Raw genomic sequence first — 26,747 nt, 5'->3', positions numbered from 1 at the left:
TGCTGTGAGTTCAAATGAGTGGAGAACTCTGGAGCGGTGCTCAGAGTGGGTTGGAAGGACTGCTCTGTTTCTTCAGATGTCTGCTTTTAATTTGTCTCAGCGCGCCTGAGGAAAGGTCATGATCCAGATGCTTTCACCCTCCGCTAGCACTACTGCTCCTCTGCTTTCCACTTAAAGAAAAATAGAGGGAGAGAGGGAGAGAGAGAATCTTGGTATTTCTTAACGTGTGGTGCGCTGCCTTCATTTCCCCTATGAAGGGCCGTCCTCATTTATTGTGCAGGCCTGTTGGACAGAGTACCAGCTCATTTGTAGGATAGTGGAGGGACTGGTTGGGATGGCCGGGGAGGCCTAGCTATCCATATCTGACAGGATCTACATGCTTATTGTGGTGTTGAGGTGACTGAGCAGCTCCCAGAGGATCCCCCTCTCCCCACTGTGACAGGTGGATCCCGCTCCTACCCCTGCTACCCTCCTCTCTTTCAGAACCCCAGCCCTTCTGCTACCCCCCTCTCGCTCAGAGCAGCACTCCTCTATTTACTCTGTAGGGAGAGACGACTTGGCCTAAGAGAAGGTGTAAAAAGACCCCCAACTAAAAAAATATATATTAAGAGTTTGATTGAAAATGGAAAGTGGAGAAGGTTCTGGGCATTCTGGTTAGTAATGTAAGCAAGTGGAACTTGTTTTGACTTTTTCCACATGTATATTACTTCACTCCCCCTCTTTTGCAAGACTCACTGTCTCTGGTATTCTTGATTCTTTAGTTTACATAAAATGTTTGAGAATATTCAAAATTCTAAAAGCTATCATAGATGAAGAGGCCTCACCATGGGGACACTTTATACGGCGCTGCAAAGCATGTTTAATTGAACGTACTGTACTTTAGTACATTCTGTACAAATTCGCTCTGTATCATGCATTCATGCATACATACATGTGTGCATAGGACTGCTGCTGCGAGGGAGAGTATTAGTTGAGGGAAGGAAAGAACTATGAATATATATATACAGTGGGGAGAACAAGTATTTGATACACTGCTGATTTTGCAGGTTTTCCTACTTACAAAGCATGTAGAGGTCTGTAATTTTTATCATAGGTACACTTCAACTGTGAGAGACAGAATCTAAAACAAAAATCCTGAAAATCAAATTGTATGATTTTTAAGTAATTAATTTGCATTTTATTGCATGACATAAGTATTTGATACATCAGAAAAGCAGAACTTAATATTTGGTACAGAAACCTTTGTTTGCAATTACAGAGATCATATGTTTCCTGTAGTTCTTGACCAGGTTTGCACACACTGCAGCAGGGATTTTGGCCCACTCCTCCATACAGACCTTCTCCAGATCCTTCAGGTTTCGGGGCTGTCCCTGGGCAATACGGACTTTCAGCTCCCTCCAAAGATTTTCTATTGGGTTCAGGTCTGGAGACTGGCTAGGCCACTCCAGGACCTTGAGATGCTTCTTACGGAGCCACTCCTTAGTTGCCCTGGCTGTGTGTTTTGGGTCGTTGTCATGCTGGAAGACCCAGCCACGACCCATCTTCAATGCTCTTACTGAGGGAAGGAGGTTGTTGGCCAAGATCTCGCGATACATGGCCCCATCCATCATCCCCTCAATACGGTGCAGTCGTCCTGTCCCCTTTGCAGAAAAGCATCCCCAAAGAATGATGTTTCCACCTCCATGCTTCACGGTTGGGATGGTGTTCTTGGGGTTGTACTCATCCTTCTTCTTCCTCCAAACACGGCGAGTGGAGATTAGACCAAAAAGCTCTATTTTTGTCTCATCAGACCACATGACCTTCTCCCATTCCTCCTCTGGATCATCCAGATGGTCATTGGCAAACTTCAGACGGGCCTGGACATGTGCTGGCTTGAGCAGGGGGACCTTGCGTGCGCTGCAGGATTTTAATCCATGACGGCGTAGTGTGTTACTAATGGTTTTCTTTGAGACTGTGGTCCCAGCTCTCTTTAGGTCATTGACCAGGTCCTGCCGTGTAGTTCTGGGCTGATCCCTCACCTTCCTCATGATCATTGATGCCCCACGAGGTGAGATCTTGCATGGAGCCCCAGACCGAGGGTGATTGACCGTCATCTTGAACTTCTTCCATTTTCGAATAATTGCGCCAACAGTTGTTGCCTTCTCACCAAGCTGCTTGCCTATTGTCCTGTAGCCCATCCCAGCCTTGTGCAGGTCTACAATTTTATCCCTGATGTCCTTACACAGTTCTCTGGTCTTGGCCATTGTGGAGAGGTTGGAGTCTGTTTGATTGAGTGTGTGGACAGGTGTATTTTATACAGGTAACGAGTTCAAACAGGTGCAGTTAATACAGGTAATGAGTGGAGAACAGGAGGACTTCTTAAAGAAAAACGAACAGGTCTGTGAGAGCTGGAATTCTTACTGGTTGGTAGGTGATCAAATACTTATGTCATGCAATAAAATGCAAATTAATTACTTAAAAATCATACAATGTGATTTTCTGGATTTTTGTTTTAGATTCCGTCTCTCACAGTTGAAGTGTACCTATGATAAAAATTACAAACCTCTACATGATTTGTAAGTAGGAAAACCTGCAAAATCGGCAGTGTATCAAATACTTGTTCTCCCCACTGTATATGTATATATATATATATATATATATATATATATATAGAATATTACAAATTCCTTGGGTGTTTTGCAGCATGTTTTACTACACCAAATGAGATCACGTACAGGGGAACAGATAATCAATGGTAACTGAGGGAAAACGCTTTTAATAGGTTCTGACCTTAAGGCAATAATTGATTCAATGCACTCCATCACAATTCATTTATTTCTTAGAGTAGACATGGAATTCTCCATTTTATATGCAGGGTGTATAAGGATTTCTGCAAGGAGACACAATTACTCACATGAAAGGGCCCTTGATAAATGAGCTTTGCATTTAACAAACACAACTAGAAATAGGCGTATGTAGACAGCTATGCATATGTAAATCAACCATCATGATTTATGAAGTTGAGAGAATGTAGTGGCTTGGAAGTAGCTCTGTGAAGTGTTGAAAAAGCTTTTGACAATCATGTCATTCTCCTGCTTTTATTAGTGTCTAATGAGATGGAGCACAGTTATTCTAACCAGGAGCCATGAGAAGGTAATGGATGAACCAAAACCTCATCTGAAATGAACAGCTTGTTGTAGACCATGAACTGTAATATATTTAGTAATATGTTACAGCTTGTTCATATTAGGCCCTGTGGAAGTTCATCGAGGGCATTTGAACCATTGTTCATTTCTTCAACAAAAAGAATGACTCAAAATATTCATCAGATACCTATTTTTCAGTGTCAATCGCAGGGTTCTTAGCTGATTTTTTTTTAGCAAGAAGCACGTCTGCCTAAGTTGAAAAACATTAGGCGTACAATAAGAAATGTAAGACGATAACAAATATTTGAGCTATTAAAGCTAGAATCCTTAATTATTCGAGGCGCGCTGGTGTTCCTAAATAAAAATCTCAGGTCGCACAGCAAAATAATTAGGTGCATATGCGAGTAAAATGGTCGCACTGTAGAGCCATGAATTGACAAGACTATAACTGACTAAACAGACCCAGAAAAAACTATTCAGTTGATGAGATGAGACAAAATTATCTCTGTGACTAAAATCTGACTAAGTGGACAGGACAATAGTTTTTGGAGAGGTTGAGAGCTTTTCAGTGATAAGCACAATTAATATTAGCAGCACAGATGATCAGCGTAGTTCTGTTCAGCAGTGGGAAGAACGCGTCACACCCGGCAAACAGCCTACATCAGCTGGTGAGCTGCAGGGGAGCAAGCGAGTGTGGGTAGACAGGCAGACAGGCTACGCTCTGGCTCTGCGTCCGATTATAAATATCATGCAGGTGATTCTCTTGCTTCACCTTAGCTAATCAGTCACCACCAGCCTTCTAGTTAGCTACCCTTTGCCTGGTTATCTTTAATAAATTTAAAACAATAACAGCATTGAGTTTAATAGTAAAACAACAGCCTAGCTATCTTTTAATCTCTCTTGAGTAGGCTATAGAACACAGGAGGTTGGTGGCACCTTAAATTGGGGAGGACGGGCTCGTGGTAATGGCTGGAGCAGAATTAGTGGAATGGTATCAAATACATCAAGGTTTCCATGTGTTTGATGACATTCCATTTACTCCATTCCAGCCATTATTATGAGCGGTCCTCCCCTCAGCAGCCTCCACTGCTCTGGAAAAGTAGGCTGTCTTTGAATTTGTAGACTCACTCAACCCTCCCACTTCTCCCACTGCATTTCATGTACATGCTCTGTAACCAACATAGCTAAGTCTACCTGTTTTTCACTGAGAAAATGGCTTGATTCGGGCCATTAGCTCTATTCATGGAATTTCTATCTGCAACGTTTAATAATGTTTTTCAACTGAAATTGGCCCTGGTAACATTACCAGCAGCATATATGCAAACATTTGGTGGCACAGAAAGAAAGGAAAAGGGATAGCAAGTTACTCTTTCCACTATGTTATATCTGACTGGGTAATGAACTTTCACGTTGATAACAATGGCCATGACGCAACTGAGTGATGGAGGTGCAACCCATAATACTTTGCGGCACCATCTGGTGATTGTGCTACTCTCTCTCTCTCTCTGCACTTGTAGGTGACCGTTTGTTTTGTATGTAATGTGCAATATCTATGTAGGCTGAATTAGGAATTTATAGATAATTCTTCTATAATATAATATTATTCTTATATACGCTCACCTACCAGTTTATTAGGTACATCCATCTAGTACTAGGTAAACCCTAGACACTGTCGTGTGTGTGAAAAGCACAGCAGGGTGTATTTTCTGAAATACTGGGTCCTGCGCGTCTGACACCGATGATCATACCACACTCATAGTTGCTAAGGTCAATCGTTTTGCCCATTCTAACGTTCAACCGAACACTAACTGAATGTCTTGATGCCTGTCTGCCTGCTTTATATAGCAAGCCATGGCCACGTGCCTTACTGTCTGTAGGAGCGAGCCATTTTTAGCGAACGGGTGATGTACTTAATAAACTGTCCGGTGAGTGTATGTTTGTCATGTTTCTGCTGTTGGGAAGATAATAGGATGTAATGCAGAAAAATATGTTGGTAGGACAATGCTATGTAGGCCTATGTATGTGCACATAGATGTCAGTGATTTATGTTTACTATATGTTAATGAGGCAATACATGTGATGCAATTAAAATGTGACTAAAATGAAAGGGCATTTAGTTGACTAAAATGGCCCACTGTTTTCGTCATTTTGACAATAACTAGACTAAAACATTATTCAAATGACAAAAATGTGAATAAGACTTAATGATATTTTAGACTAAATGTAGAAAGGAGTGCCAAAATGAACACTGAACCGTGTCCAAGTCAGTTTCCTAGCTATCTCCTATACAGTATATGGTGAAGTCTAAATGTTGCCTTTAACACATGGTTTCACCAACCAACACAGTGACCTGAAATAGAGGGTAAAACAAGTGGGATCAAACAGGTCTGTGTTTGTTTTGTCCACTCGTTACATGAACAAAAATAATATATATATATATAATTTAGCAGACTCTTCAGATGTCCCACAGACCACAATGTGTATACAGAAAAGAAAGCTGCCTTACTTTGGCAACTGACACACACACACACACACGGACGCACACAAGCACACAAGCACACAGACGCACACATACACACACACATACACAGCCATACACATACTTTTTATAGCATCAACAAGGGAAGTGTCAGAGGAGTCAAAACGTCTGAGTAAGTGTTTGACTCAGCTCAACCCCTCATAGACATTTTTAATGGAGTGTGCTCTCCACCCTTCACCCAAGAATGAGACCAGATGGAGTTTAGTGTGTGCCACCCCTCTCTTTATTTTCTCCTTTTCCCCTCTCCCTCTTCCTCCCACTTCCTCCCTCTCCCTTCCTCTTCCTCCCTCCCTTCCTTCCTCCCTCCCTCCCTCCCTCCCTTTGTATCTAAAAAGTAGTAGAAAGAGGAAGTTAATGATATAAGAACCAGCCAACTGTCTCTTTAAGTGGGGATTACAAAAAGAGAAATTGAGACCAAGGGAAAAGGGGGTTGTGAGTGTAAAAATAAGGTGGCCTGCAGGAGCGGAGCTGCAAGGTCACCTCTGCTGTAGTGTCGGCCAGGGCTGTCGGATCGAAGGCATGGCGTATGGGCTGCTGTGGTATGGACCGGTCTCCCAGGAATGCTTCAGGAAGACCTGCTGCCATACCTGAGGCAGCCGCTCATTTATCTGGAATGCGGCTCTCCGACTGCTAACGACCAGCTCAAATTGGACTATTTTTTCCCATTTGTCAGCCAACCAGCTGCACTGGCTCAGCTGCGCATCTGTGCGGAGGGAAGGTGTAGGACAATGAAAGTTTCTCAAATTTTTCTCGCTCTCTTGATTTTTGTCTCTTTTTGTGCAGTTTTAGAGCGTTTTCACAATTGTTTTTATCTGTCTGTCAGTCTGACTGAGTCTGTCCTGGCACTGCCTCATAGGAAATAAGCATCTTGGGCATCTGGCAGAGTTGTTTCCTGTGACATATTTTAGGTCTCTTAACGGCAGGAGGTCCTCAGATTTACTGGTAATCTAGTTGTATTGGAGGATATTTAACTTTGTGTGTGGTTTTCTCTAGTGGCAGAATTTGATGTATCACTCATAATCACGGCATTGCTTACATGTAAGCTCTACTATATGTCCAAATCACAATGACAAAGAATGCAAAAGTATCCACATCCTATACAGTGCATTTAAGTTGATTAAGTGAATCAATTGCGAGTAAATGCAATATTTAAGTCAATGTAATATACTGTTACAGTAACACAAGCCCTTTCCTATAATTATTTATTTCCCGATTATTTCCTTAATTGCTTTAAAGTATTTTAAATTATATTTTATTTTAAAGGTGGCAAAAAATTCTAACCAACAACAGTATTTGCAAACCATAGGAAAGAAAGTTTTAGAGATTCACCTCAGTTTTTCCTCTCCACACTCAAACTGAAGTTAGAGAAACATCAGAATGTGTCGTGTTCCGTCCTGAGGTGAAGGAAACCAACAAAAACTATTTACAAACCCCTGACTGCCTTACGAAACAGGTTCTTCATATGGAGAAGGGCTTCTGACACAGAATTAAAATAAGCCTTGTTAAGCTCATTCTTTACAGCTATTCTGGATGGCCAGATGTTGTGGTCAACACCTCAGCATCTTTCATGCTGTCTCTTAGTCGCTTTACCTGTGCTACCATATCCTAGCAAAAAAAGGGTATTTTACTCTAGCAATGATACTGTACATAAACGGACAGATTAACATTTTGTAGTCACAATAACATGAATCAAGTACTCTACAAGTGTCTCCCTGCTTGTGGGTGTGTATATATATATGTGTGTGTTCTTCCATCTATGTTACATATGACCTCAAAGATCATATATCACTTATAGAATCATGCTACATACAGTACTACACCCCAACTGTAGCCAGCTGGAGAATGGATGTGGTGTGATACTGAATAGGTGCTTAGTGTCAGACAGGGCATTGTGTGGATCTATTATTCAAGTGGGGGAAAGTCTCTTACTATGAACAGCATATTTCAGTTTGTATGGATGATGAAACCTTTTTGCAATAGGCTTGCAAGTTGCAATCTTTCCTTTCATGTGATCAGTTTTACTGTAGCTTTGGATTTGTTCAAAATCATTTTCTAAACCTTTTCAACCTTTCATTAGAGTTAGTGCCACATCATTTCTTCGATGTATCAATGCAACTTTGAAAGTAGCTTTGTATGACAATAAAGAAAAAATACACCAGACAGTATGCATAATATACTTTAAATGATATTAGACATTTAAATCTGGAGGACAATTATAATTGATTTGGTATTGTGCTTGGCTTTTAGATTTATTTCATTTTCCATTGGAGTGCATATTTCTGTTTTCAACAGAGCGTATGCAGAGGTATTGTGTAGACACAGACACAGTAGCAGAGTGAACAGTTTATTATGAGACTCTCCCTGTGGACATCTTTGTTGTCAGCACTCTTGTTAATATGCATACATACAATTTAGAATATATATCTTTATTGTAAATTCTTTGCGGTGTGTAGGCACACACACACACACACACACACACACACACACACACACACACACACACACACACACACACACACACACACACACACACACACACACACACACACACACACACACACACACACACACACACGAGAAAGAAAAAGAGAGAGAACCAGTCTGTTGACATATGTAGATTGTAAAGTATTACGCTGTGAGTGCACTGTAATGCTCAAAGAAACTTGTACAGTAATAAACAATGACTTAATCATTTGTCACTGGCTTCAGAGACGGACTCAGATGTATTTGCAGCTAACAAATGAATGATGTCAAAGTATTGGGGATTGTGGTGTTAATCCAGACTGTGTCTGTGGCCAATTCCTTCATACTTACTGTATATGGCAGCTCTTCAAATGTTTATTCCTTTTCAATGACCCCGCACTGATTTAAGATGACAGTTTTCTTACTGTAATAAGCACATGTCAGCTGTTCACTTTTTCCAGCAAACGAACAGCTCAATAGTGATATCACTTTACAGGAAAAACCCTCAAACTTGTTCAGTACAGGCAGAGGCTACTCAATCTGACAAGGTGTGAAAAGAGTCCTGATCTTCTCCTCTCTACCTCTCAGATCTCACTTTGATGGGCGGCCTGTTCTGTACTGTGAGTGGAGAGCAGTAATAGGCTACATTACAATGTAAACTTGCCCAGCAGCTGCCATGTCTATCTCCATCATGAGATTTAAACACTTTTATTACAAGAAAGTCAAGTGGTTTGCTTTGTTCAATGCCAAACCAGGCACACGGCCCATATACTGTAATGCTTAGAGCATGAACAAACCCACTGGGCACAGACGTCAATTCCCATTTCGTTTGCATATGTTTGTGTATAGTGCTGTATATCCATCTTGCTTCCTCTCTGTTTATTTTTGTGCATGTGGTGTGTGTGCATTGTTCAGTCAGTGCCAGGACAGCTAAAGCTCTATGCTTGTCACTCTGGGTGCAGTGTAACAGGAAGTGACACGTTGTGTAGGACTGCGTAACATACAGCACACACATTCATTCTGATGTGTGATGGCAGGGTGAAGCCAGTGGACACACCTGGGATCCATGCTGGTCTTATATTATGTGTCTCTTTCGTTGGTTACTAATGGTCCAGCATTCTGTGAACAACAAAGCCTAATGCTGAATATTGTCCTTGTCTGTGTTTACTTATGTTTGTCGACTGTATAATTTGTTTACCTTGTTTTTCTCTCAAATAAGATGGGATAATGAGGGAGAGGAGAAGTGGGAGGATCTTAATACTGGGGATCAAGGTTAATGAAGTCAACATGCAATTAACTCACCAGGAAGCCATTGTGATACAATGTCTGTGTTACCCTTCTCTAATAACCACATGTATGGCTCAACACTGGCGGGTTGCACCATTCATTTGTCATCCATCACAGTGTTATGGCATTTAAATACAATGGGGATGCACTTTAGTGGGGTTTCATTCTTTTTTATGTCAATAACACACTACAGAACAGGACCCTAAAATATGAATTAATATTATAAAATAAACACCAGGCAATTTTTCAATGGGAACAAGGTGGTATGTTTTGTAAGTTCAGGGAAAAGGCCAAGTTTGATGCATTCTGTTGGTGTTTACTAAATAATCCTGCACAACAAGTGAAGCAGAAACTTAATTGTAACTAATTAGCTCCCTAGAGGTTTAATTGGATCTGCATTCTATATTCCCCAGTTTACCTGCAATATGTAAATCCTGCCTCCTTGTTGGGGGAGGAAAACACAGTCAGTGAGGTGGAGGGATGGAGGTAATGTGAGGCAGAATTAAGTAAAGTTGAAATCCGTCTGTAACAAGCTTAATTCTTCTGTCATGTTTGAGTCTCTTCACCCTGAAAGCCTTTAAGACATTTTCTACCCCATCTAATTGATTGTGCAAGCTGTGATGTTACAGAGTGGCTCCCTATTAGGAGAGGTCAGGTAATAGGAAGTCTTTGTTCTATGGTGAAATGTGATGGCATCACTGAATTGAAAATGACAATGTGTATTCTCAATGTAATGAACCTCACCGCAGCTCGCTCACCTAATGCAATTTGGAAATCGGTTTGGGATTGTGTTCTGAGCATTCCTTTAAAGAAAGTGGGATTAGTAATAAGGACAGTTGTTTTGTTTGCATTATTTCACTGGAGAAATGAAGACGCTAATACACCCCCATCACCATCTGTCCACCTTTGTAGCTCAGCTCACATTCTCTTTTCAAGTTCATCCATGTTGTCCAGGTTAGCTGCTTTGGTAGTTGGCCGCTGGGATATTGTTCACTTTTTTCTTGACAAATTACATGGGGGTTAAAGGTTAAATAAACTATGTCGCAGCCAAAACAGGATATTGGGTCTGAGTGAGTGCAGCTTAAATCCCCAACTACAAAATTACAATGGAAGTATATTATTTCCAGACCCGGACCCTGGACTAGCAACAATACTGCAGTCCATCCTGTTTTGTTTCTATAGCAACTCCTGCTTTCTTGAACTGTACTGGTCTAGTCTGAACAAACAGTAAGTAGGCAAACTAGTAGAAATCAGATTTCGGATCACCATTTCCACTTACTGACTTAAAGTTCTCTTTGTAAGACAGCTCTTTTCCTTTCATAAGACAACAATAACAGTGCCCCTCCAAGCTGGTTTAGGTTTCACCACGAGAGGTGATCTCATCAACAAGGCGTTTAATTTTAAACGAGACCTTGCATAGATGTGTGAGTCTTGGAAAATATCTATTTTTAGAAACATGACACATGGCCAAAGTCATCTATGACACTCTGCTTTGTCAGTATTTATAATCACTGCGTTGAAATGTGGAGTAAAAAGAGAAAAGGATGTAATCACCAGGAAACGGTTAGCGGAATGTTGAGACTCAGAGGCTGTTACATCGTCACCAGAAATGTCCATTTAGCCACAGAGACTTGGACGAATGAAACTACACTGGTTGTCAAGGGTCAGCACGCAGACTGGTGCTGCTTTTGGTTCCCCATTGCTGGTGTATTTATTCCAATGAATATGGTACTGGAAAGCTAATTGTTCTGTTGGCGTAAGGTTGAGAGCAATTTACTAGGCTACACTGTGGTTCAAAACACAGATGCACCCAAGAAAGCAAAGGTAACTGAACTAAATGACTATCGCCTCGTAGCACTCACTTCTGTCATCATGAAGTGCGTTGAGAGGCTAGTTAAGGATCATATCACCTCCACCTTACCTGACACCCTAGACCCAGTTTAATTTGCTTACCGCCCCAATAGATCCACACTATGCAATCGCCATCGCACTGCACAGTGCCCTATCCCATCTGGACAAGAGGAATACCTACGTCAGAATGCTGTTCATTGACTATAGCTCAGCCTTCAAAACCATAGTACCCTCCAAGCTCATCATTAAGCTTGGGGCCTTGGGTCTGAACCCCGCTCTGTGCAACTGGGTGCTGGACTTCCTGACGGGCCGCCCCCAAGTGGTGAAGGTAGGAACAACACCTCCACTTTTCTGATCCTCAACACAGGGGCCCCACAAGGGTGCGTGCTCAGCCCCTTCCTGTACTCCCTGTTCACCCATGACTGCGTGGCCACACACGCCTCCAACTCAATCATCAAGTTTGCAGACAACACAACAGTAGTAGGGCTGATTACCAACAATGATGAGACAGCCTACAGGGAGAAGGTGAGGGCCCTGGCGGAGTGGTGCCAGCAAAATAACCTCGCCCTCAACATCCACAAAATGAAGGAGCTAACCGTGGACTTCAGGAAACAACAGAGGGAGCACACCCCTATCCACATTGACGGGACCGCAGTAGAGAAGGTGGAAAGCTTCAAGTTCCTTGGCGTACACATCACTAACGATTTAGCCACACAAACTGTGTGGTGAAGAAGACGCAACAGCGCCTCTTCAACCTCCAAATTCTGCTTGGCCCTTAAGACCCTCAGAAACTTTTACAGATGCACAATTGAGAGCGTCCTGTCAGGCTGTATCACTGCCTGTTACGGCAACTGCACTGCCCGCAACCATAGGGCTCTCCAGAGGGTGGTACGGTCTGCCAAACGCATCATCGGGGGCACACTGCCTGCCCTCCAGGACACCTACAGCACCCGATGTCACAGGAAGGCCAAAAAGATCATCAAGGACATCAACCACCCGAGCCACGGCCTGTTCACTCCGCTGTCATCCAGAAGGCGAGGTCAGTACATCACTAGCCGGCTACCACCCAGCTACTCAACCCTGCACCTTAGAGGCTGCTGCCCTATATACATAGACCTGGAATCACTGGTCACTTTAATAATGGAACACTATTCACTTTAATCATGTTTACATACTGCTTTACTCATCTCATATGTATATACTGTATTCTATTCTACTGTATTTTAGTCAATGTCACTCCGACATTGCTCGTCCTAATATTTATATATTTCTTTATTCCATTCTTTTACTTTTGTATGTGTGTGTATTGTTGTGAATTGTTAGATACTACTCCACTGTTGGAGCTAGAAACACAAGCATTTCGCTTACCCACAATAACATCTGCTAAATATGTTTATGTGTAAATACAATTTTATTTTATTCTACCAGACATGTAAAAACACAGAAGTAGATTTTTTTAACCTCATTTTCACTTTTATTGCAACATTAAAGTTGTGTGTATGTCTGTGTATATTTAATGATCTTATTATCCATGGTTAATAACTGTTATGTTTAAGCTGAGGTGTGAGCTAACTTTTAATTGAGAGAGTCAGTGGATGAATGACAGTGCTTTACCATGCAGGAGAATGTTCATCATCAGCTCTAGCTAAGCATGCCAGGCATGCAGGTGGATGTCTGGGAGTAGATTAGCCTGTCCTGCAGGACCGTGATAAGAACCCACAGTTCATACACATCAGTCAGGGAGAGCAGGACTAGATTTAATAAGCACCTAACAAGTTATTCTTTAAGATAATACCATGATATAGAACAGAAAAGTCAAATTAAAGAACCATTGATAATGTCATGAATTCCCTCGCTTCCTTATTTTCTTATAAATTGTGAAAGAGCAGTAGTTTGTACATGACAAACAGCCTTTTGTAAATACATTCAGTTAGTGCTTATAAATATCATACAGATATATAATTCATGGATTTATTTTCTGTGATATAGACATCAATCTCAGCTCATTATTTGGTCATGTAAACACCTTACTGACAGTAAACAACGCACACTGTCTATTTTAGCCCAGCCAGTAGTGTTGGACCACAGGGTTCATGCATTATTCAGCAGCTGTGAAGATAGTTTTCCAGAGTGCACCATGTTACCTTTGGACTAAAGTGAAATATAACCTGAATTTGACATTTTCTAATATCCTATACCAAACTTTTGGTTTCAAAAGGATAGGGACGGTAATTGGTACACCAGAAGAAAGACTGCCGATCCTTCTGGGTATTATCGGTGACTGTAGGGACAAGGCGAGATTGGAACACGGTAATTGCAAAGACAAGGGCTGAGAATAAATGGAAAAATAGTTCTTTACTGTCAGATAGAGGAAGGTCAAAAGTACAAGCGTATGACATCCATACATGTTACAGCATATTATTCACAATGTACACAGGGGAACTGTATCTTTTCTTAGATATCCAATTCATCGCCTTGGTTTCTGACAAAGAGAGGAGCTGATCGCCGCTCAAGTTTCCCTAACTGCACAGAAGTAACAAGATGTGATACAAGATGCATCATGTCAACAGCACTAGGTCAAAGTGAATATCAGAGCAGGTTACGCTTCTTTTTTTCTCCCCCAAATCAATGTTTTATTATTTGATTAATGCTTCCATGGTGTTGTCACAGTGCTTATACATTTCCTCTAAGATGAAAGACAAACAGCTGCAATTTATTTCCCCAGATGAGATATTGATCACTGGTGGTAGACTGGGCGTCAAATGTCTTATCTGAAAAATGAATGTCAAATGGTACGCATCACAGGGAAATCTTTGGAGGAGACCATCCTCACACTCAGTAAAGCTGAGGGCTATCCATAGTAAAACAGGAAATTGGCAATGACTGTCAATACACATACAACACTTTCTCTAAATATTTTTATGAATTCTAATTTCTACACACACCCTTTACTTTAGGGTAATTATATTTAATGCGTTCATTGAAATTCAGGTTTGAAGAGCTGACAACCACTTTACAATGTGTAAGATGTCTTATACGACATGATATTGTGACCCTGTAGGACTCTTGTTAGAAATATAGTGGCGGATATTTCTAGGAATTGTTCAAGGACATTATGCTTGTCCTACATATTGGCAGTTTGATGTCCTTCTTTAACATTTATAACTGATTTATTTGTCATGATCTTCGCTGGGTAGTTCCATAATACAGCACTAGCTGCAGTTTGAAATATTTTGAACGTAAAATTACCTATTTCCCTTTCGCCCACTCTATGGCCCTGGCAACAGCCTCTCCTCAGCTCCTCGTTATAATAGCAGTATAGGGTGGAGATAGAATGGAGAGGCTCAGAGTGGACGGGGAACAGGCTGGATGTTTGGCTTGAGATGCAGACTTCCTCTCCATCAGACATACCTCAGAGAGAAATGAAAGGAATGATGGCCCAGTCCCTTGCCTGGACTGGGCTTTGTAGTAGCCGTGTCTCCGAAATAGACTGTTAGATTGGAGTTTCATGGAGACTGTAAAGAGAAATGGTAGCACATATGCTCAGAAGGATATAAACGGCTTCTCTGTTGTCCATTCAGATTTGGAGCATTGCAGATGATGACTTCATTGTATGGAATGGAATGAGGCCCACCGCTGGAAAGCATAATGGTGGGGAGAAGAGCCTAAAGCTATAGTTACTGACATAAAACAACAAGTTATCATACTCTTTGAAATTAAATCTGCTGCTTGAGGGACTGTTGTCTCATGTTGTGGCTTTGCTGTAAATATTTGACCATTCTTGAGATATTGCATTAAAGAGCTATCCTATCGTGGTAACTAGACGTCAGCAAGTTTCACACACAACACAACTTGTATCATGCAAACATTGTCATAGTTCGGTGTGATTTGTACCCTATGAGTGAAATTGTATGACATATTTTAAATTCTGTCCATTTCCATGAGAAATCACTTGTGTAATCCATTCAGCTAGTCTCTTACATGAAGTGACCTGACAGTCATTCCTCCATTGTGTTTGTCTCTCTGTAGAGTTCTGTGTCTCTCTCAGCACGTTGTATGAACTGTCTGGATTGCTGACATACTTGAGTTAATGTTAAAAAGAATGGCACCCAGTTTTTCAATAAATAGGAAAACGAGAGCTTGTTATGCTAGTATCTTAACCAGTCGATTTCACAATGTGGTGGCAGTTAAAATCATGTGTTACATTTCAAAAATAAATATTCATTTAAACAGAAAAAGCATGGACTTGTGAAAATATTACTATGTCCATCAAATAAAATCCTGAAATTAGAAATCAAATTGTACCCAGGTTTCAATTTGATCAGTGTTGTTATGGCGAGCACTGTGGTGTTGTTTTGTGTGCCAGTCTGGCAGTCAAGCGTGAATTTATCTCACTGTTTCTGTTGGGCGAAAACAAAGCGACGGAAGAGGGAGGCATCAATTAGCTAAGCTACTCCTGGGGAAAAATAAAAACATTGGAAACTAATGAGTGTATTGAGTTTACCCGCTGTTATATAATTTATATCTTGTTAAGTCATCCATCACCTCCCAGCATAGCTACAAGTGTGAGACAGTGTTGCTATTGCTAGTGGAAAAAGTATCTTAAAAGTGTGAGTCTCTTATAATGCAGTTGATTGTTCATCGTAACTGCTGTTCTTCATCACACCAAATGTTAATCATACGTACTGCTAGTATAAACACCCAATTATTCCATTAATCCTTCATTTCATGCATATTTTAACCCAACGTTTCTGAACTGATGCTTTTGACGTGGGAAAGGATGCCTTTCAGTAGAAAGCCATGTCTGAAGCTCTTCTCTATGGGCTCTGCTGTGACTCAGAGAGGCTTAGGAGGATGTGGTCCTCTGACTCAAACATGAGCTGCCAATGCTTCTGTACTCACCCACACATTGTCTCACCCCCACAACGCGTCCGCCAAGAGCCCCACTCACAATCCCTGGTTCTTTTTCTCCTGGAAAACATCCCCCCCACGCTCCTACTTGTTCGTGGCAGTGGTGGAAAAAGTACCAAATTGTCATACTTGAGGAAAAGTAAAGATACCTTAATAGAAAATGACTCAAGTAAAAGTGAAAGTCACCCAGTAAAATACTACTTGAGTAAAAGTCTAAAAGTATTTGGTTTTACATATACTAAAGTATCAAAAGTAAATGTAATTGCTAAAATATACTTAAGTATCAAAAGTAAATGTATAAATAATTTCAAATTACTTATATTCTAATAATCAGACGGCGGGATTTTCTAGTTTTTTAAATTAACGGATAGCCAGGGGAACACTCCAACACTCAGACATAATTTACAAACGAAGCATTTGTGTTTAGTGAGTCAGTCAGATCAGAGGCAGTAGTGATGAGCAGGGATGCTCTCTTGATAAGTGTGTGAATTTGACATTTTTCCTGTCCTGCTAACCATTCAATATGTAATGAGTACTTTTGGGTGTCAGGGAAATGTATGGAGTAGAAAGTACATAATTGTCTTTAGGAATGTAGTGAAGTAAAAGTATAAATAGTACAGTAAAGTACAGATACCCAAAAAAACTACTTAAGTAGTACTTTAAAGTATTTTTACTTAAGTACTTTACACCACTGGTTGATGGTGATTTGATTCAACAGTTTAGTAAAACTGCAAGAAAAGGAAGGTATTTTCCTTTCATACGACAACAACTGAATGCATGCTGTTCAGTGCAAGAAAAAAAAAAGATTTGAAAGACAGTTGTTAATGATATCAAATTAAATTGTATTTGTCACATGCTTCTTTAACAACAGGTGTGGACTAGCAGTGAAACGCTGACTTTCGGGCCCTTCCCAACAATGTAGAGAGAAAGAAAATGGAGAAATTATAGAAAAGTAAATCATGTAATCATAAAAGTAATAATAGATACACAATGACTAACGATAACTTGTCTATAAACAAGGGGTACCAGTCGATGTGCAGGGGTATGAGGTCATTGAGGTAGATATGTACATATAACTAGGAATAAAGTGACAGATAATAAACAGTAGCAGCAGCGTATGTTATGAGACAAAAAAGTTTGTGCAAAAAGGGTCAATGCAGATAGTCTGTGTAGCTGTTTGGCTAACTATTTAACAAACTATCAGTCTTATGGCTTGGGGGTAGAAGCTGTTCGGGGTCCTGTTGGTTCCAGACTTGGTGCATCGGTACTGCTTGCCGTGCGGTAGCAGAGAGAACAATATATGACCTGGGTGGCTGAAGTCTTTGATCATTTTAGATCCTTCCTCTGACACCACCTGGTATAGAGATCCTGGATGACAGGGAGCTCGGCCCCAGTGATATACTGGGCCGTATGCACCACACTTTGTAGTACTTTGCGGTTGGATGCCAAGCAGTTGCCATACCAAGTGGTAAGCCAGTCTAGATGCTCTCAATGGTGCAGCTGTATAACCTTTTGAGGATCTGAGTGCCCATGCCAACTCTTTTCAGCCTCTTGAGGGGGGAGAGACATTGTTGTGCCCTCTTCACGGCTATGTTGGTGTGTGTGGACCATTATAGATCCTCAGTGATGTGGACACCGAGGAACGTGACGCTCTCGGCCCTCTGTTTCCTGAAGTCCAGAATCAGCTCCTTTGTCTAGCTGACGTTGAGGGAGAGGTGTTGTCCTGGCACCACACTGCCAGGTCTCTGACCTCCTCCGTATTGGCCGTCTCATCGTCGCTGTAGTTCAAGCCTACTACCGTCGTCTGAAAACTTAATGATGGTGATGGAGTCATGAGCGGCCACGCAGTCGTGGGTGAACAGGGAGTACAGAAGGGGACTAAATACACACCCCCGAGGGCCCCCCTGTGTTGTTGCCTACCCTTACCACCTGGGGGTGTCCTGTCCAGGATCCAGTTGCAGAGGGAGGTGTTCAGTCACAGGATCCTTAACTTGGTGAGCTTGGAGGGCACTATGGTGTTGAACGCAGAAATAGCAAAACTGAGCCAGCTGCTCGAACAGAGTTCTTAGTCTGTTGTCATGGTTATCACCACTATCTGGATATACAGGAATACATCTATATGATGAAATTAGAATGTTGACTGACAAATACAGTACCAGTCAAAAGTTTGGACACACCCACTCATTCCGCGATTTTTCTTTATTTTTACTATTTTCTACATTGGAAAATAATAGTGAAAACATCAAAATTATGAAATAACACATATGGAATCATATATTAACCAAAAGTGTTAAATAAATCAAAATATATTTTATATTTGAGATTCTTTAAAGTAGCCACCCTTTGCCTTGATGACAGCTTTGCACACTCTTGGCATTCTCTCAACAGTGTCGCGTTCTGACCATAGTTCTTGTGTGTTTTACTTGTTTTAGTGTTGGTCAGGACGTGAGCTGGGTGGGCATTCTATGTTGTGTGTCTAGTTTGTCTATTTCTATGTATGCCTGATATGGTTCTCAATCAGAGGCAGGTGTTTGTCATTGTCTCTGATTGGGAACCATATTTAGGTGGCTTGTTTTGTGTTGGGTTTTGTGGGTGGTTGTTTCCTGTCTTTGTGTTCATTTTCACCGGAGAGGACTGTTTCGGTTTGCCACCTTTGTTATTTTTGTATTGTTGTAAGTGTTCACAGTTTCGTTTATTAAACATGTTGAGCACTGGCTACGCTGCGTGTTGGTCCGATCCCTGCTACACCTTCTCTTCTCGTGAAGAGGAGGAAGGCTGCCGTTACAAACAGCTTCATGAGATAGTCACCTGGAATGCATTTTAATTAACAAGTTGTGCCTTGTTAAAAATTGATTTGTGGAATTTATTTCCTTCTTAATGCATTTGAGCCAAACAGTTGTGTTGTGACAAGGTAGGGGTGGTATACAGAAGATAGCCCTATTTGGTAAAAGACCAAGTCCATATTATGGAAATAACAGCTCAAATAAGCAAAGAGAAACGACAGTCCATCATTACTTTAAGACATGAAGGTCAGTCAATCCGTAACATTTCAGGAACTTTGAAAGGTAGTTCAAGTGCAGAAGAAAAAACATGAGGTTCTCATGAAGACCGCCACAGGAAAGGAAGACCCAGAGTTACCTCTGCTGAGGACAAGTTCATTAGAGTTAACTGCACCTCAGATTGCAGCCCAAATAAATGCTTCACAGAGTTTATTTAACAGACACATCTCAAAATAAACTGTTCAGAGGAGACTGTGGGAATCAGGCCTAGTCAAATTGCTGCAATGAAACCACTACTAAAGGACACCAATAATAAGAAGATACTTGCTTTGGCCAAGAAACATGAGCAAAGGACATTAGACCAGTGGAAATCTGTCCTTTGGTCTGATGAGTCCAAATTTGAGATTTTTGGTTCCAACAGCTGTGTCTTTGTGAGATGCAGAGTAGGTGAACGGATGATCTCCGCATTTGTGGTTCCCAACGTGAAGCTTGGAGGAGGAGGTGTGATGGTGTGGGGATGCTTTGATTGTGACACTGTCGGATATTTATTTAGGATTCAAGGCACACTTAACCATTATGGCTACCACAGCATTCTGCAGCGACATGGTATCCCATCTGGTTTGCACTTAGTGGGACTATCATTTGTTTTTCAACAGAACAATGACCCAACACACCTCCAGGCTGTGTAAGGGCTATTTGTCCAAGAAGGAGAGTGATGGAGTGCTGCATCAGATGACCTGGCCTCCACAATCACCCGACCTTAACCCAATTGAGATGGTTTGGGATGAGTTGGACCGCAGAGTGAAGGAAAAACTGCCAACAAGTGCTCAGCATATGCGGGAAATCCTTCAAGACTGTTGGAAAAGCATTCCTCATGGTTGATTGAGAGAATGGAAGGAGTGTGCAAAGCTATCATCAAGGCAAAGGGTGGTTACTTTGAAGAATATAAGATACAAAATCTATTTTGATTGGTTTAACACTTTTTTGAGTACTACATGATGTGTTATTTACTAGTTTTGATATCTTCACTATTTTTCTACAATGTAGAAAATAGTAAAAATATAGATAAACCCTTGAATGAGCAGGTGTGTCCAAACTTTTGACTGGTACTGTATTTTCAGTGTACCAAATAACTTTCTTTAGAGTTGAAGTGAGAATGACCACAATAACCTCTGCCCCCATCCATACTGCTCCTTGTATTGAAGCTCTGTACTCAGCTCCTCAACATCATCATCAGTCTATACCAGTGTTTCCCAACCCTGGTCCTCGAGTATCCAAACAGTACACATTTGTATTGTAACCCTGGACAAGCATACCTGATTCAACTTGTCAGCTGGTTGGGAAACACTGGTCCATACTTCTGACACGTAATGTAGTAGCGTGTAAACAGTCCCTCTCTCTGTCTGCATGACCAGTTGTCTTGATCCCATGGTCCAGAAATTTGCTCTCGCTCCCTATCTGTTAAAGGAATTCTATTTCCTATATGTTTATCAACCAATTCAATTAAAACACTCTGCCCATATATAAGAATTTGTAAGATACTTATAAGCATAAAATGGACAGAAACCAGTCTCAAAATCAATCAATCAATAGCGTTTATTCTCGAGAGTACTGAATCATAGTACAATTTACATCAGGTTATATAATAAAGATGATGTCATAGGTTTTAATGTCCATCCTCCTCTAGAATACAATGGCAATACAGTTCACAGCCTCATTACGTTGTCTGCCACCTGTTAAACTATCTGCAACCAACCCAAGGTCTCTCCCCTCCCTGGGTAGAGACAGAATGTCCTGTAAGGAACATAGCATTCCAGCCTGTCTGAAGATAACTCCATTCTTTCTAATAAGGAACACATTATATTCAGCATTATGATTATAATAAGTTTCATTCATACATTAACATGTAAGTCAAATGTATACATATTTTAGTCATTAAACACAAAAATCCCGTAACACTATCCCTCACCCAAAACCCACTCAAATGTCTGAATTTTAACCTCTCTTCTATTTCCTTATTTATGTACCCCACATCCTTATTTGGAATCACTATTTAATGAAGAGCGTCATTATCAACCTTAAGTATTACATTTAGCTTCTGAGGGAGACTGGCTGGCTGGAGGAGCAGTCTTGTAGGAGGGGATGAGAGAGTAGCGATGGGGGCTCTAGCATCAGCCCCATCCTCTTCTCCTTTTCTTCCAGCACCAGCCACAAGCCCAAGCCCCAGCTCTAGCTCCAGAGATGCTGAGTGCCCTTGTGATAAGGTGTGAGGCCTGTCTGCCACTGACTGACAAGCCTGCTCTTGCCATGCCAGTGCCTGGCGCTCGATAAGGGAAAATGTCAGCGTGATTTTGGAAAATGTCATTTATCTCGGCTCTCTAGCCGTGTCTGTAACCCAGACTGATTATGGTTTGTGGAAATTTATATCATTCCGGGGTGCCTTGTGAAATAGTAGAAATGTTGTGTTTTTCAGTAAGATAGTAGTGCTTAATGTCCCTTTGGTGATAGTCTGTTAATATTGTAATTGCTTTGATATAGCCTAGTTCTCTGTTATTGTGCTTTAAAATCTGAATACACTAACCACTCTATATTCTGCTGAACTTAATCATGTATTACAAACCATCAAAGTGTTCGGTGCACAGAGGCGTTCAGATTGGGGGATTCACTTGATACTGAGACAAAGGTTTCCCGTATTGGTGATGCTACGCAAGATCTGTGAGTTGAAGAGTGTGTTTGTGATGTGTAAGAAAAAGCCCCCAGATTCAAGTGCCAATCTCTTAGTCTTTGTCAAAGCGTCTGTGTGGGCTGTTTGCTTGTATTATTTAGAAAAACAATCCTCTCCGAAGATGAGTGGGTTAACAGGAACCATTAATTGGTTTAGCAGGATTCGTATGCACTCAAGTTCCGGCTTAGCTTCAAGGCTGAAAATGCTTGTATTCACATGTATTCAGAAGCCACTGCGTACTTTTCCCAGGAAATGATCTCACTGTGAAGATAGGCTGTTTAACATTGCTTGTAAGCCTTAGGTTTTGATTTGTGGCTCTAAGATGAAGCAGAGTTTGTACTCACGTCATCACTTTTAATGTTGGATTCAAAAACCCAAGCTTTCATATATTATTCAACGAGTTTTCCTATTTTCTCTGAAGCACTACACCATACTACCTCTGGTTTCAGCTTGCTTCTAGCATCCATTCAATTCACTGGCTACTGTATATTATTCAGTACTGTATGTGTTTCCGCCATGTAGTTGACTCAAAGTGACATTTGTGGGACACACTGATAAAGCAATTCTTCCTGCTGCTTAGACCAACTCCATAGGACTGAACAGAAATTCACCATTACTTGCGTTCCAATTTTTTGGAGAGACCATGGCTGCCTTTGTGATCTGCAATGCAGGCTCGGAGTAGTCCCAGACAGAAAGAAGTGTCTTTAACAGACAGAAAGAAGTGTCTTTAACAGACAGAAAGAAGTGTCTTTAACAGACAGAAAGAAGTGTCTTTAACAGACAGAAAGAAGTGTCTTTAACAGACAGAAAGAAGTGTCTTTAACAGACAGAAAGAAGTGTCTTTAACAGACAGAAAGAAGTGTCTTTAACAGACAGAAAGAAGTGTCTTGGCAGCCCCACAGAAGCCTAGTGAGTATGTTGTCTCTCGCTCTTAACCAAATATATTGCCAGTCTGTCCGTGATACCCTAACAAATGGAGCAGGCCCACGATTCCCAACATAATTGTCAAATCGACGCACCTGTGAAGATCACCCTGCTCAAGATAAATTTGAGGTTGGCGTGTTCGGCTTTACTTTATAAATATTTTTATTACAATGTTGTCTCTATTTGGGCGAGGGGTTGGCTGCAGGATGAGCATTCTCCTCACATGAAGTGCAGTGGTGAAAGCCATGATAAATTGCACTCTGTTGACACCTTCATTGGGTTATTTATGGCTCATTAATTGAACTGAAAAGGAGAGTTGTAGGCACAGCGGGGGAGCCGGACTGCGCTAGGCCTCCATGGCACTGCCTCGCAGTGGCCCACAGGGCTGGGAGGAGAGGGGAGAGGAGAGGTGGTGTCCTATTCTCACGTCTGTCTGTCTGTTTCCTATTTGCTGGGGAGAAGAGTGAGAGAACACACTTGTCAGGGGCGGGCAGGAAAACAAGGAAGACAACCATGAAAAGGCGGCCCCCACCCAGCCCCTCTCACATATAAGCTCCCTCCTTCAAAACCTGAAAGGGTTTCTTATTTTAATCTCCTCCTGTGTATTATTTTAGTCCACGGAGTGCTTTAATCATCTTGTGGTTTGTATTGTAAGGGACTGAATGCACTGTTCATATTTTAGAGCTCGGAATCAAGAAGAACATAGCTGCAAGATATTTTTTCATTAACATAAATGTTTTCTATGATATTAATTCAGTAGGCTTATTCATTCCATGATGTGACATTGCATTATGAGCTGGTGTACACAAATGTAGGATCGATTCCCTCTCTGTTTCCGGTGATTGGGTTTAGCATTATTTCTTCACCAAGGGTTTGTTACACTAGGTCAGTGTTCATGCTGCAGGAATAGACTAATTACGTTCAGAGTTGTAGGACTATGTCTGCATAATTGCACATTTCTTGTGTATACTACTGTAGATATGTCCCATCACGACTAGCTGGGTTCTGATCCACAGGACCAGAGCAGGAACTTGTTAGTTTGTGTCAGTAGATTTTGTCAGACTCTACGTCCCAACATGTGTCCATGTCCTTGAACTCTAAGTGCTTAGGCTCATCCAGCCCTTAGGCTCATCTCAATCCTGTCACAGCTGCCAGTCAGCTCTCAGTGACGTCCATGTCCTCTAACACTTTATGTCTCTCAACACTCAGCCCTCAGTGTCTCTGTGAGAGAGGGACATGTCTGGACCTGTCTGTCACACATGACTCACCCACAGTTGGGCTGCGATGGGGGCCATTCTCTTTCTAAGCACCAGGGTGTCTTCCAGAGAGGCTTTTAGATATTGTTTTTCAGTCTGGACCGCTACTGTATCACAGTGGACCACTAACGTTCCTATCTTCTCCCTCCATGCTTTTTAAAAATTATTTTGATCCTGCAAGCTGACAAGCGATAGTAATCTACACTTCAATTAGATCGCACTACTCATCAGATGCTATCTTGTGTGCTGGAGATAGAGTGAGTGTGCTTTGAGGCAGCACAAGTGTCACTGTAAAATAGGACCTTGGTATTACTGTGAGAGCTACCCCTTTAGTGTGTGTGTGTCTGAGTGAGAGGGAGACTGCTTGACTGAGTTTCAGTAAAGCATATAGGCCTTTTCTGTTAAGTATCTGCAAAACAAATGATGCTGTTCTTTTTAAATGTTGTGCTTTTTTTACGGCAACGATTGTCTCTTCGTCCCAAACAGACCCACTACTAGAGCATAGTCTATTGTGTATTTTTATCATATGTTCAATCAGTCACAGAAATAGATTGTTAGGAAGGCAATGTAAAATAATAGTTTGCTTGCATTGTCCAAATTATTAACGTGTTTTAATTTCTCTCTGTTTTTCCTCTGTGATGTTGTGTGCTGTGCCTCCCTGCTTTCTAAACCTCATCATGTACTAAAGGTAAGTGTCGTATTGCCCGTCTCATAAGTCAGCACTCATTTAGTTACTGAAAAAGAGATGTATGGAATCAGAACTACTCACTTTCTAAATGTACATTCGTAACATTTTGTACACTCATAACATTAACACCAAATATGTACTTCTGTGTAGGTGGACTCACGAACAAGCAAGGTAAGTGTACTACATATCATAACTGTGTGTCAGTCTGCATAAAAAAATAACTGTTTTAGTCTCTAACAAAATAACCAAATGACCATATTTATGTAAAAGAAAATTAGGAAAAAGACTTCATATTCCTCCATTTGGTATTTGGTTAGGCAGTCTGTTCCCTTGCTGCTGTTGCCAGGCAGTCACACAGAGCAGAGCTACAGTTCCAGTGTTCTTCCACTGAGTGGCAGGTATTTTGTTCTAATACTGGCCACCCGCTAACAGAGGGCAAATCAAGATGGATGGGTAGATTTCATCGTTTTATTATCCCTTAATGTGCAGTTATACAGTGACAGAGAACTCTCCTGGAAGAGGACAGGCCAATGTTTGAGAATTGAGCAGGCAGGAGATAGCATTCTCCAGGCACAGCCATTTAGTTCCATCAGGGAGGGAGCCTGCGATGAGATGCCATGGCAGGCAGGCAGTCTCAGGTTGTCTACACTTGACACTTACATACAACTCCTGCTATCAGAATACGAAGATCGCATTGAAAAGACAGGTCTAGATGCACGAAAGTTGTTGCATTGTATTGTGGTCAGATTGAGTTCAGATCTGGCTGACCACTTCAGGAGGTGGTCAGGGATGCATTATGTGCGGATTTCTTCTCAGTCTGGAAGCAACCAGGCTACCGAAAGCGCATACAGAGGGCAACGTCATCAGCACTCCTCCCACACGTCTCCAGAAAACCTGTTTTGGGACCAAGAGTCACCTTTTCATCATAACGTTGGGGGAAATGTGTTCCTAGCGTGTGAGGAATGTGTTTGCTGGCCTCCTAGCTAATATAAAAAAGAAACACATTTTGTGTTATGCAAACGTGTTATGCTAACACGTTTGCAATCGCTTTAGCATTGCTTGCTAGCTTGCTGACTAGCTACGGAGGTTGTCTGGCTAGTTAGCTACTGCCATCAGTTGTTGTTGTGTTATTGTAATACTTTGCCTACTCTGCCGTTTGTAGAATGCATACTGACATTTTAATATAGCGTGGGAAAAGGGAATCCGGACACAGTGGGGACACGGTAGACACATTTAAATGTAGATGTAGATGCATAATGCGTTCGGAATTCCATGATCAGAATTCCATGATCAGAACTCTGTGATCAGAATACTAAAGCTGCATGAACTGTCTAGTCTAGACTTAGCCTCAGGTAGGCAGTAGGCACAGTGCCCTGGCCTCCCCTGCAGCCACAGCTGTGAACATATCAAGGAAAAGGGATAGCAAACAATTTATTGCCTAAATCCTTCTTTCCACTACGCTATATCTGACTGGGTAAATAACTTTATTTTGAGTTAATGTGGACCCAGTGACTCAGACTTGAGCACTGTGGCGTCTGTGACACGTTGATAACAATGGCCATGACGCAACTGAGTGATGGAGGTGCAACCCATAATACTTTGCCAATACTTTGCGGCACCATCTGGTGATTGTGCTTCTCTCTCTCTCTGTCGCTCGCTCTCTACTTCCCACTTATTTCTGTGGAGAGGAGTGCCACTCGACATGGAACAATAGCTCTCCTCTCATCACTACAAGGTGTTTTGATGTCCTTTTAAATTCACATCCCACTAGGCACAGACATCAATTCAACGTCTATTCCACACTGGTGTAAGGTCATTTCATTGGAATTTCGTGAAAACAATGTTGATTCAACCAGGTGGGATGTCAGGTCTCAAGTAGTTGCTCTTCTCCCACCTTTTGTGTACTGTCAGTAATAATTTGTCCTCTTGTTCGTTCAATGATATTATTATATGGTGAGACTGATTAGCAGCCATGTAAG

At 41.4% G+C, this 26,747-nt stretch overlaps 1 protein-coding gene across 2 annotated transcripts in view; it reads left to right on the top strand.

The window, feature by feature from the left end:
* The window catches only part of LOC139539930 (nuclear receptor ROR-alpha A-like), a 292,848-nt gene that overhangs the window by 77,001 nt on the left and 189,100 nt on the right, over window positions 1–26,747 (top strand). Inside the window, exon 2 of one of the 2 annotated variants that reach the window (XM_071343339.1) lies at window positions 24,919–24,939. The exons of the other annotated variant lie outside the window; for it this stretch is intronic. Coding sequence (XP_071199440.1) covers window positions 24,919–24,939 — 21 coding nt within the window. The remainder of the gene's footprint in view (window positions 1–24,918; window positions 24,940–26,747) is intronic. 2 annotated transcript variants of the gene reach the window in all.

The sequence above is a fragment of the Salvelinus alpinus genome, chromosome 15, assembly GCF_045679555.1.
Source record: "Salvelinus alpinus chromosome 15, SLU_Salpinus.1, whole genome shotgun sequence".
In the NCBI taxonomy this organism is placed as follows: Eukaryota; Metazoa; Chordata; class Actinopteri; order Salmoniformes; family Salmonidae; genus Salvelinus; species Salvelinus alpinus.
Note: the sequence above shows the minus strand (reverse complement) of the source record. Positions and strands in the feature narration are given on the sequence as shown.